Here is an 11,521-nt window from a genome sequence, read left to right on the forward strand (position 1 = left end):
CTGAATCATATTGGAGCAAATTCAGAGGTAGTGGGGGTGGGGTGCAGGAATGGGGCAAATTAATTTTATGACTACAGAATAGTAATATTAATAAAAATAAGAGATGACATGATGTTACATATAATCATTGATAAGCGATATGAGAAAATATGATTATATATAATTAGGGAAGAGGGTAGAGGCGGGGTAGAATGGGTCAAGAGATGCATGCTTGTCATTACAATTGCAATACTATAAAACAGTAACTTCTGTTTGGATCTTGAATTTGTGAAAACAACTTAAATCACCAGTATGAAGCCCAAGTAACAAAATAAAAAAGAAAAATGAATTGTTTAAAGAACCCTAATTCCAAACTCAGACCTACAAAAAGATAAATTTCACAAAACTCATGTGGTTTGATAAGCTACAAACAAATTGCCTGTCCTACCTTGTACAGATTCCCTTGTGCCTTTAACATGGTTTCCCGGACAAAATCATCTTTACCATTTTGTCCATGAAACGAGCCAACTCCTAACCATAACCTCGACACTGCCTTCACACCAGAAGCTTTGATTGAAGCGAACAGATCCTCCATAAACACATGCCCAACGTCGTCACTGCCATCAAACTTCCAATGCAGATCCATTTTCTGCCAATGTAGAAGGGAGATGACAACAATGCATCAAATTCCAAATAATCAAATTCATATCATCACTCGGCTTTCAGTCTTAAAATCTCCTTGGCAGTCCGTAGGCGAAAATATGGCATATGTTCCTGCAAGGAAGAAGAAAAAAACATGTTTAAGTCATACATTATTTGGGTGTTTATTACATGTACAATCCGAGTAGGATCAATACAACAGAGTCCAATGAAAGTTATATTTACTATAGTGAGCGTGGAGGCCAATGCAACTCCATTTTGTTTACTCGAGTACAAATCCATCATCAAAACCAGTAAGGATGGTGTTTTGGGGATGATGTTGAGACAAATCTAGAAATGATCCAAATGCAAATGAAAACTCACAAAAATATTACACATTTGATTAATGGAGAAGAAAGTGGGAGACAAGAAGTCCAAACAAAACAAACCAGATGAAAAAGGAAAATCTAATCAGGGTAACAAACTACAAGTCAAACATGGACCTCCAATCCCTAGAAATCAAAAATAAAGGAATCCTCCTTAAATGGAGAGGAAACTGTAAACCAAAATGAGGATAAGAAACAGCCTCTGTTCGGAATGTCCATGCTTAATAGTTGTAGAAAAGGAAATAGTCTTTTCTAAAAATCAACTACCCAGATGCTCTATGCATCAGCACTAGAGACGTCGATAGACCCATTAAAATCAAGCCAAATTAAGATTAGGAAAACAATTCAACATGAAAGAAATGATACAAACACATGCGCGCACACACAAGTTGCCAGAACGTTTCCTGTGGTTTTACCTGGTTGAAGCAGAGTCCTAAACCCCTGCTATAAAAGTCAGCATACTTGATCATGAACATGCCGCAATCCCACCTATCCAGAGAAAGAATATCAGCCATTTCAGTACTTAGAAACAAATGAACAGTTTGAGGATACCCACCCAAAAAAACAGTTTGAGGCACCACCAACAAAAAACACAACGAAGTCAGATAAGATGGTTCAGCACCAAAGGCAAATGACCACCCAATCAAGGATTGCTCCAAGAAACCACAATGCCAAGGCAAAGGCCCTGTTTGGTGGTGCTTTTTTTAAGCTAAAAGCTAATAATCATAAAGCAAAAGCTAAAAGCACCCTTTCCCCAGCTTTCAAATAATTAGTTTTTTCAGCTTATTTAAGCTGTTTCTGCCTAATAAGCTATAAGTTGAAGCTGCACCAAACAGTCTGGCATATACTCCCAAATTAAAATAAGCTATAATCAACTCCTAAAAGCTGTAACAAACAGCCCCAAAAGCAGAAATTGAATGTGAATTACAGACATATGAAGACAAGATAGCCTATATAATTGACAGGAATTATGCCCACAGAATGGAAAACAAGTAATTGTGCGGTTAAACCCTAATTTTTGCAGTAATTTTTCTTAGGTCAGTTTTAGAAACCATTCATCAGATCTAATGAAGTCCTCACATACAAAAACACAAATTTTATTCTTCTGCAATTTTCTTTTTTTTTTTTCAGTAAGAGTTTCTGGAATTTCCCCAGACAACATGAAGAAATATTTGCATCCTCTTGAGATAAAGTACATTTTCCTATCAATGATAAGTAGACACAAGTTAAAGTTAAGTAACTTCTCAAAACTTCCCTTTTAACCAATTCCTGTGCAAAGCGGTGTCGTTCGCCATCCAATGAATCAATATAACCAAATAGCTGAAAACTACTTTCTGCATACAACCATAAATAACCAACTAAAAATTTGACATCAGCTTAAACACAGGTACATCTTCTCTCCTTTTTTTTTTTCAGTTCTCCCCCACCCCCTTTTGTTTATGAAAATATATGCTTCTAGCGAGAATCATAAACCATTCCATCATAATACTACCACAATTTCCATCACAGACGTCCATTTTGGCTAACCTACAACTTTTCATGCGATGCAAATTTGAAAGGTAAAATAAATAAATAAAAATTGAAAAGCATACACACCCATTTTCCTGTTCAGGAAGGTCCTCAACAAATTCTTGCTTCCACGAACTAAGATCAATGTCTTCTCCACTCTTGTCCTTCACCTCATCCACAAAGTACCTAGCCTGGCATAAAAATAACAAACATTCTAAACATGCATCACAGACAGCAACAGAGCCACATAAATTGACATATTTTAGGAGGAAAAGACTAAATGAAAAAATTCTAAATTTAAAGAACTTTTCCTGCCCTCTCGCAACTATTTCAAAGTTTCCCACTGCAGAGGCATTGAAGCACAAGAAGCAAAAAAGCAAAGTGCAAAGATCAATCATCTAAATCGTGTTTATGCATCAGCTAAGAAGCGTGGACACAGATACGAGACGATATGGATGAACATGCCAACATGGCAATTTAAAAAAACTAGGACATGACATGACAACAAATACATATATATTTTTATATGTATGCATGAAAATAATAACTTGCTTTTAAGAAGCACAGACACATGTACAATATGATACCATCGACACAACACCACAACAATTTTCAAAAAACTAGGAAATGGCAAAACAGAGACAAGGCAACAAATACATGTAAATACATGAAAATAATAACTACTTTTTCAATTTTATATTACAAATGCAAGGCATAAATCGACAAAAACTCAACTTAACCATTAAGAGCATAACACCCTAGGCAGCTTCTTCACAAACATGTGTTGGCCTGGGTTCTTGGTAGTTGCCTTTTGTTTCTCTAACATAAAAGGCAGAAAAAAGACACACTGACCAACAGAAAGGTGGATGTCTGAGAGAAATTGCAGGATTTTCAAAGGCTCAAAATCCACTGAGGTGGCTGTGCAAGCTAAAATTAGAAGCCTTGTGAGAAACAGGATCTTGTCCCTCTCAAGTTTCAAAGAGGAGGTGACAAATGCTTGGTTTATGGTGAAGTGGTCCCTCCCAAACTCTGTCCTGAAATCAGGTCATCAAGGTTAGCTTGGGGTGGTCTGGTTTTATTTGAGTTGTTTCTGACTGGGTGTTAATTGCAGGTCTCTTTGGTTAGAGTGCCGGTCCTTTATTAGGGATGTGAGTTGAGTGTGTGAGGTTCTCCATATGATTGAGTGAGATTGTGAGTTTGTGGGTTGAGTGGCTGCAGCAAATTAATCTTTATCTCACAGTTTGTTGTGCAGGTTTTTAGCTGGCCCTTGTTGTGTAGGGAAATTGCGTTGAGTGGTGGTGAGTTCCTATATTAGGGCTGTGTGTGAGGAGGGTTTTATATGCTATTGTGGGTTGAGTGTGGTGAGAACCAATAATTTTCTAATTATTTTTGGTGCAGGTACTCAGCTGGTCTATCTTAGGGGAGTTATTCTTTGTGGGTTGAGTGATTGAGGCATATATTGTTGAATAGTTTTTGTGTTGTGTCTCATACATTATAGTTAACTGCTGTGTGTAGTGTTTGAGTGTTCTTGAGTGTTAAGTTAAGGCTAGCAGTATCATGTGAGCTTCAGTTAACTATTGTTGAATTGTCATACTGATTTGATGATTGCTTGACTCTTTTAGGATCATTTGTCTGAATGATGGCCTTGAGCAAGTAGCCCAGTTTGGTAGATATTGTCCCAATTTGTTGAATGTTAGCTTATGGGTGCTGCTGCTATTGTTTTTTCTATTGTTTTTGGAGTTGTGGCCTGCTGCTATGGTGTGGACTGCTGCTTTGTTGTGGCCTGCTGCTACCATGGGTGCAGCTGCTGCTATGTTGTTTGTTCTACAATCTGAAATTTTAATATATTAGCTTATTTATGATAGGCTCTATTGGTTATTTTGTAATCCCAGGTCCTGTTTTGGCTTTGTACATGGCCTTTTTGTGTGTGCTGGTTTTCTTTTGAGTTTGTTTTGGGATCTGATTTGTGGTCCAGCTATCTCTTGGCATTTCCTTTGGGGTAGTTTTGTGTTGGCCCTGTTCTTGCCCCTCATTTGCTCTTGTTGTTCATGTGGTGTTTGAACAGGTTTTTTGTCTTCTTGTTGCTTTACTTTGTTGTTGTCTGTGTATCTTGTATAGTTGGTTAGCTCCTGAGGTATGCCTCTTGTAGTTTGTATTTATTTGTCTTTTTTAATTTATGACTTATTTACCCAAAAAAAAAAAAGAAGGTGGATTGTCAAAAAAACGTAGGAAAACAAAACAAGAGAAATGCACACTAATTTTTTAGACTCATTTCTTGCATGCCAACACAAATTCATACCAGAACTTTCAGCACTCGAGTATCAATTCCTCTGAGCGAATCAAGATACTGGAACTTCTCATCCTTCTTGTTTATAACTGCTAAGCACCAGTGAACTTCTTTGTGGATAGGAACAAATATCTGAGTAGGTTAGCAAAATTAATACATAGATAAACAAACAATTGAACGCAACAAAACAAATTAGTAGTGAATGAAAATAATAAATGGAATGCAACTTACTTTATCACACTCAAGAAGACAATATCCCAATTTCCTTTGAGTAGTCCATCTTCTGACTGATTTAAAATCATAGCCATTCCTCCCACTGATTAACTGGATATTACATTCAGAATAGGGAAAAAAAAAAAGGTTCAGGATACCACGCCTACTGAACTTGGATACTATAAAATGATTTCCCAACAAAACATGTATAAATAAACAGACAAAAGCAAATTTTTGAGATAAATGTACGCGGTGTGGTTCGGGCGGTTTGAAAGTAAAATTACAAACTAAATGGCGGGTTGACGGATTAGCTAATTAACAAATTGCGGTTTGAGCGGTTTTTGGCGGATTGGCAAACTGAAGAATATTCTAACTAATTATCATACATTTGTATAATATATAACACTAATTTGTATAATATTTTTTAGATATATAACACAGAGTAATATTACATAATATGTTTCATATATATAACCATTAATTTGTAACAAATTTCATATCTTAAATCTCTCTCTTTTTTACATTGATATTTCATTGGAGGTTAAAAAATATATATATATTAACTATAACGGAGCGGAACGGTTCGATTAGCAGATTATAAATTTTATAATTTAAATCGCGGTTAGTGGTTAGAGCGGTGCGGATCGGTGCAATTTTGGCGGATAGGGTAGTATTTTGCATAGCCCTAAATGAGAGTAGCACAGGCCTAGAACTTCGAGGATGCATTTAATGGCAATAAAAAGCAACGAATGTGTCATTCTTTGCTAATTTGAAAGATAATATTAACAGCAAAAAGCTTGCTAGATGTGCAAGGAGCTGTAGGATTGGGCATGAAAAATCAACACCAATCATACAGTGGGTGCTTACTATTTCAAATCATTATACTATAAACCATCATATTGGTTTAGTACTTTCAGATTTTCAATTTGACCTGGCATCATAGACGTAGAACAAAATGATAGAGGATAGTGCTAAGGGAAAAGAAAGAATGAAATTAATGCAAAGAGATGGTAATAAAAAAACAAGAAGCATGTGATTTAATTTAAGTTATGGCCCATGACAAAGCATTAGATGGGCACAAAACCATTAATGAATCTATTGATTATTGTTGTCGAAACACGTATCTTTTCAGCTATCAATGTTTTGAATTTCATGTACTATGTATCATATCATCATGTGCATGGTAAGATTAGACTCGCTTTCCAAAAACATAAATAATATATATATATAATAAAATAACTAATTCCAAGAAAATCATAATGATGGTGTAACTGAAATCATTTGGTGCCTTCAATGGATCTCTACACTTATTACATGTGCAGATACTATTAAGTATAGTTATAGACTTCTTACTTCTCCAATGATTCACACAAAACAAATGTCGAAGAAAAGACAAGTAGATAAAAAATAAGTGTATTATAAGCTACACAAGTTCATCTATTTAAAAAATAAGCAACAAAAATTCATCTATTTAACTGTATTGCTCACGTATAATATCATGCTATACAATGAGTGATCTTTCAATACTTAGTACCTATTGTAGGCTCCATATCATGTTATGCATAATGTTTATATCAATTATGTGAAGTACAAAACAATCAAGATATGAACCTAAAGGCAATCCATATCGTTTATACATAAACATGCTTCTTAGGTAATTATTGGGTATAATTAAATAGTAACAACTATGCTGGTGAAAAAACCTACTTAGATAGATGTACAACTTACCACCTTGAAAATACGACCGTAAAAGGAAAGTAAAAAAATATAGAATCACATTAATGGAAGCTTTTAGAGTAACCAGTTGTTAAAAGGGTATTAAAATAGGAAGGTACTACGTTCAAACCACAACACCTTTACGATAAAATAAAACATATATCACATTCATGCACACCACCTCATTCAACTGGGGCCACAATACACGGAATATCGAAATGAAAAAACGATTTACATTGTTTTAAAATCTTGTGCCTTTAAAATAATTGGTTGATAACAAGAAGAACAATAAAAAGCTGAAAGGAGAAATGATGTCATAAGGTGAAGGGATCAATGAAAAAAGTTCGATAGTTATGGACTTAACACATAGTCCTAAATGAAATATATTATGCCAACTTAGTCTAAAAAGGTAGGTAACAGAACACCAACCTTCTTGTAAAAGAATGTGTTGAAGAAATGACACTTCAAAAACTTTTTGGGCTCCCTCTTTTCCCTTTCTTTTAGTAATTCAAGATACATATTTATGACCTACAAGAGAAACAAGCCATTCCTGTCAAAGAACTACATTACAAGGTTACATCACTGACATTTATCATGTTCTTAGACAGTTAATGCCAAAAAAATAAACAAACAAACAAACAAACACACACACACACACACACACACACACACACACACATGCATAACACAAAGAATCACCTCATCATTCAACCATGCCCCTGGTCTCAAACATTGCAAAACCTCTCCAGTGATCTCAATATTAGAGATCTCATGAGTGACCAAAACCTTCCTCCTGCAAAAGCGAAACCCAAAAAGATTAAAATGCAAATAGAGACCCCTTCTTCAAAAGCTAATGGCATACACATCAAAACCATACCGACTGGAATGAGATAATGCTCGAGAAACCTCAGCCTCTTCTTCCTTCGTGAGAGGCACAAAAGCTTCGCAAAGCACGTCTTGAAGTACGTCCTGCAACCAATCAACATGGCATAAAGAAATAAATACTAAATACAATAATGCATCACTACCAAAAATAGAAGCAGTAACCACATTTTACCTCCTCCACTGGCTTCTTCACGGGGCGAAGTAGCTGAAGTGAAGCACGGCGCTTCTCATTTACTTCAATTTGAAAACTCAAGCTGCTCAGCTTAGGGTTCCGCCTCTCTGCAGTCTCCCACAACTTTTTGTGCACTGGCAAACCCGAAACATCTACTTCCCGATTCAGCGAAAGCGAGTCCAACATCTTCCCCGCCGTTTCCACTTTCAAATTCGCATTCGCCGCCAATTCAGTAACCACCGAAGATGAAGAGGGCTGAAAATTAACCTCCACAACCTTCCCATCCAATTCAGGCAAAATGGGCACAACCCTATTAACCACTGACTTGCATTCACGCCCATCTTCTACAGCTCCAGCCTCCTCAATACTCGAATCCTCAGAAACACCATCTTTATCGGTCTCTTCATCAACATCAATCACTTCCTTATCCTTTTTCAGATACCGAAGAGTCTCGAAAGCGCAATTCTTTGCCTGATCGTATCGAAAACTCAGAGCATTCCCCATTAAATCAGCTAAACCCTCTTTCTTCACAACCCCATTACAACTCGGCCTCGACTCTCGATTCGAACTAGAACTAAACCAAAACCCTAATCTGGAGGCTCTACAAGGAGCATGGACTTTCCTCTGAAACGGATTAACTGGTTCGGGGTATCGGTATATCCTGGAAGCCGCACTTTTCGAGTTGGAAACAGACCATTCGGGACTCAGATTCATATACGATGAGATCTTGGGCTTCTTCGAGATGTGAGAATCGATTCGAGTATCGAAATTGGGAAGAAATAAAGATGGGAATTTGTAATTCGTGAAGTAATCGTCACCGCGCTTTCGATTGCTCGTTAGGGCACCCATTGATTCCACTCAAATTTAGCAAAACCCTAGAAGGAAAAAACAACAACACTGCCACATCTAAACATTGCTATCTTCAACAAACATGGGATTTACAGATTAAACCCCCCCCCCCCCCCCCCCCCAAAAAAAAAAACCCTAGATTTTTTGGGAAATTTGGCAGCGCGAAAAGGGACGAAAACTTGATGTTGAGATCTTTGAAAAGCTTTTTGAATTGCTCAAATTGAGCTACAGATTGAGAGAAGAACAGAAATGCAAACACTTTCGAAACCAATCTCCATCATCGATTTTGGACTTGAGAGATGTCACGGTTGATTTTGAGAGTTCTTTAATTTTTCATTCTTAATATGGAAACATTTTATAACAACAAGCTGGCTAAAAATTTTGAACACTGACACATCATTTTAATTTTAAAATTTTAATTGAGTTTTAATGATATGATAAGTAATAAAAAATAAAAAAGTATAAGATCCAAATATCATATTACAGTGTGATCTATTTATATTAGAACTTATTAAAGCTCCTTTATTAGCGTTACCAATTATTTTTGAAAAATTTTATGAATTATAATTAAAGTAATATTATAATTAAAAAAAATTAATTATAATTATATAAAAAAATATAAATTTAGAAATATATATAATTGAGAGGGAGATTTCATAATCTGGCTTTGGCCCGTGGTAATGGCCGAGCTGAAAGTGGTCTGAGCATGTTTGGGGCGAGCTAGGCTAGGCTGGGCGGGGCCGTTCCAAGGAGAGTTTGCTCGGTTGAAGTCCAGACCCGATTTGGCCGAGATGATTCTCTGCCAGCCTGGTTTCTATTGTTCGCTCATTTAGTTTGGCGAGTAAGATCCTCCGCAGACCGGCCCAACCGAGTAGGAGCTCAGTTATAACGGAGGGCTACTAAGCTCGGTCATAATGGAGCTTGGCTAGCAGCACTGTATGTCTCGGAAAGTAATACGGTCATAGGAGGCTGGGGTAGCGCCGCCGGACTACCCGTTCGCGCAAACGCCGTTTGGCAGGTTGATTAGGTGGTGTTTAACTAAATTTGCGCTAACACGTGGGAGAGCGGGATAGGAGAGCAGGTCCATGCGTCAGAAGGCAAATGGATGCAGAGGCACGCGTAGAAGGTATATAAGTGTGACTGCGCCCCCCATGCTGGGGATGGAGCATCTGCTGGTGAGAGAAACTATAACATTGTCTTCTCTCTCTTCTCTCTCTCCCTGAGTGTGTGCTAACTTGACCGTCAGAGGGATTCTCCAGCAACGCACCACCGGGTAGCTCACCTTCGTTGTGCTCGCAGGTCGATCGGAGAAAGGCGTAGCTTAAACGTGAGGAGTACGGGTGGTGCCAGATATTTGCTCCCCGTATAATTGGCGCCATTTATGGGAAACTTGAACAGACACAACATTGCCCTCCAAGCTCGTTGGATCACCCTTCATGGCAAACAACGACGAAGTACCATTGTTTGCCATCGACGGTATTACCCCAAAGTTAGTCCGATAGAGAGACGGACTTCCCACCGTTCTGAACATGGCGGGCCTGGAGATTTTCCCAGGAGGACTTCTTAAAGATGCACGAGATAAGCGCGCCATGAGCATTGGTCATTTGCAGAGTCCAGACGGACACCAGCGACGAAGAGAGTCGCACACTGAGCGCCTGGAGCACAAGTTAAGGGGCCAAGACGCCGTCATCCAGAGAATGGCGGCGGAGATGGAAGCTCTCAAACGGCAAGTCAAAGGAAAAGGTGTTGCTAGAGTGGGTGACCACATTGAGCGCACCCAACCCCGCTGCTCAGGCAGCCAAAACCAGCGGCACATGCTCTCCCTTTCCATCACCAGAAACTATGGGGTGGGAGACTCAGACCCGCCTGTAGAGAAGTCTAGCACGCAAGATAGTAGCTACCATCCCTCACGTCCGCTAGTGACGTTGAGATATTCCTACTCTGCTCGTTCGGTGGACTTGAGGGACGTCTTGAAGGAATGAACTCGCCGACGGGAGGTTCAAAGGGTGCCGACGCTATAGCGGTTATCTTACAGAGGTTACGCCAGTGAGGAAGTCATAATGCCACCACCCCGTTCAGCCGTGTCCCTTTGGATAAAGATTTGGCGAGGCTGAGCGCCACCCCTTTCTCCCTTGAGATAGAGACCACACTGCTCCCAGCGAGCTTTTACCAGCCCAAGTTTACGCTTTATGATGAGCAAACCGATCCGTACATGCGTGTAAGCCACTTCCGGCAGGTCATGGCTGGACACAGGCATAATGATGCTCTCGTGTACCTTATTTTCCCATCGAGTTTGTGCAAGTTAGGCTTGAAATGGTTTGAGAGGCTTCCGGAGGAAAGCATCGAAAGGTGGCAGCAGTTGGCGGAAGCATTCGTGACTTGATTCAAAACCAACACCAAAACGCCAAAGGAAGTGGACCACCCCCTGAGCGTCAAGATGGAGTCGAGGGACTCCCTCAAAGCATACAATGCTAGGTATTGGGAATCTTTCAACGAGATCCTAGATTGCCTGACCAACCTGGCAATCACCCAATATAAGCGCGGCCTCTCGATCGGACATAGACTGAGGGACTCGCTCACGATGAACTAACCGACTTCTATGGGGCAGCTGATCTAACGCACCAATGAGCACATCCGAGTAGAGGATGATGCGGCGGCGTCCACTGTGAAGACAAATCCGGTGGCAACAGACAAAATGGTGGCTGGAAAAATACACGCGGTCGAACAGGAGACAAACCGTCTAAGTGACCACGCAAGGGAATCCGACTGTGGTTCGGATCGTAGAAACCGGGGTAAAGGTCGCCGCAATGACAGAGCAGAATATCCCTGTGATGACACAGCAGATGCAAACAGAAAGTTGAATGCTCAGACGTGTATCACCACGAT

At 39.2% G+C, this 11,521-nt stretch overlaps 1 protein-coding gene across 2 annotated transcripts; it reads right to left on the reverse strand.

The window, feature by feature from the left end:
- Positions 1-192: 192 nt before the first annotated feature.
- Positions 193-9,033, reverse strand: LOC114291818 (ubiquitin-like-specific protease ESD4). Of its 2 annotated transcripts, none has more exons than XR_003639499.2 (9): positions 7,787-9,030; positions 7,607-7,698; positions 7,429-7,522; positions 7,159-7,257; positions 5,032-5,124; positions 4,813-4,932; positions 2,601-2,704; positions 1,421-2,338; positions 193-753 (listed from the first exon to the last, which is right to left on the reverse strand). XR_003639499.2 is itself a non-coding variant. In XM_028235693.2 (9 exons), exons 1-9 carry the CDS (start codon positions 8,633-8,635, stop codon positions 691-693), a joined length of 1,587 nt encoding a protein of 528 aa, XP_028091494.2. In that variant the 5' UTR covers positions 8,636-9,033; the 3' UTR covers positions 193-690. The 2 variants fall into 2 exon arrangements, 1 of the variants encoding a protein (XP_028091494.2); XM_028235693.2 differs by having other exon boundaries at positions 1,421-1,493; positions 7,787-9,033.
- Positions 9,034-11,521: the final 2,488 nt, after the last annotated feature.

The sequence above is a fragment of the Camellia sinensis genome, chromosome 7 (genome assembly GCF_055761805.1).
Source record: "Camellia sinensis isolate YWXY chromosome 7, ASM5576180v1, whole genome shotgun sequence".
Taxonomy (NCBI): domain Eukaryota; kingdom Viridiplantae; phylum Streptophyta; class Magnoliopsida; order Ericales; family Theaceae; genus Camellia; species Camellia sinensis.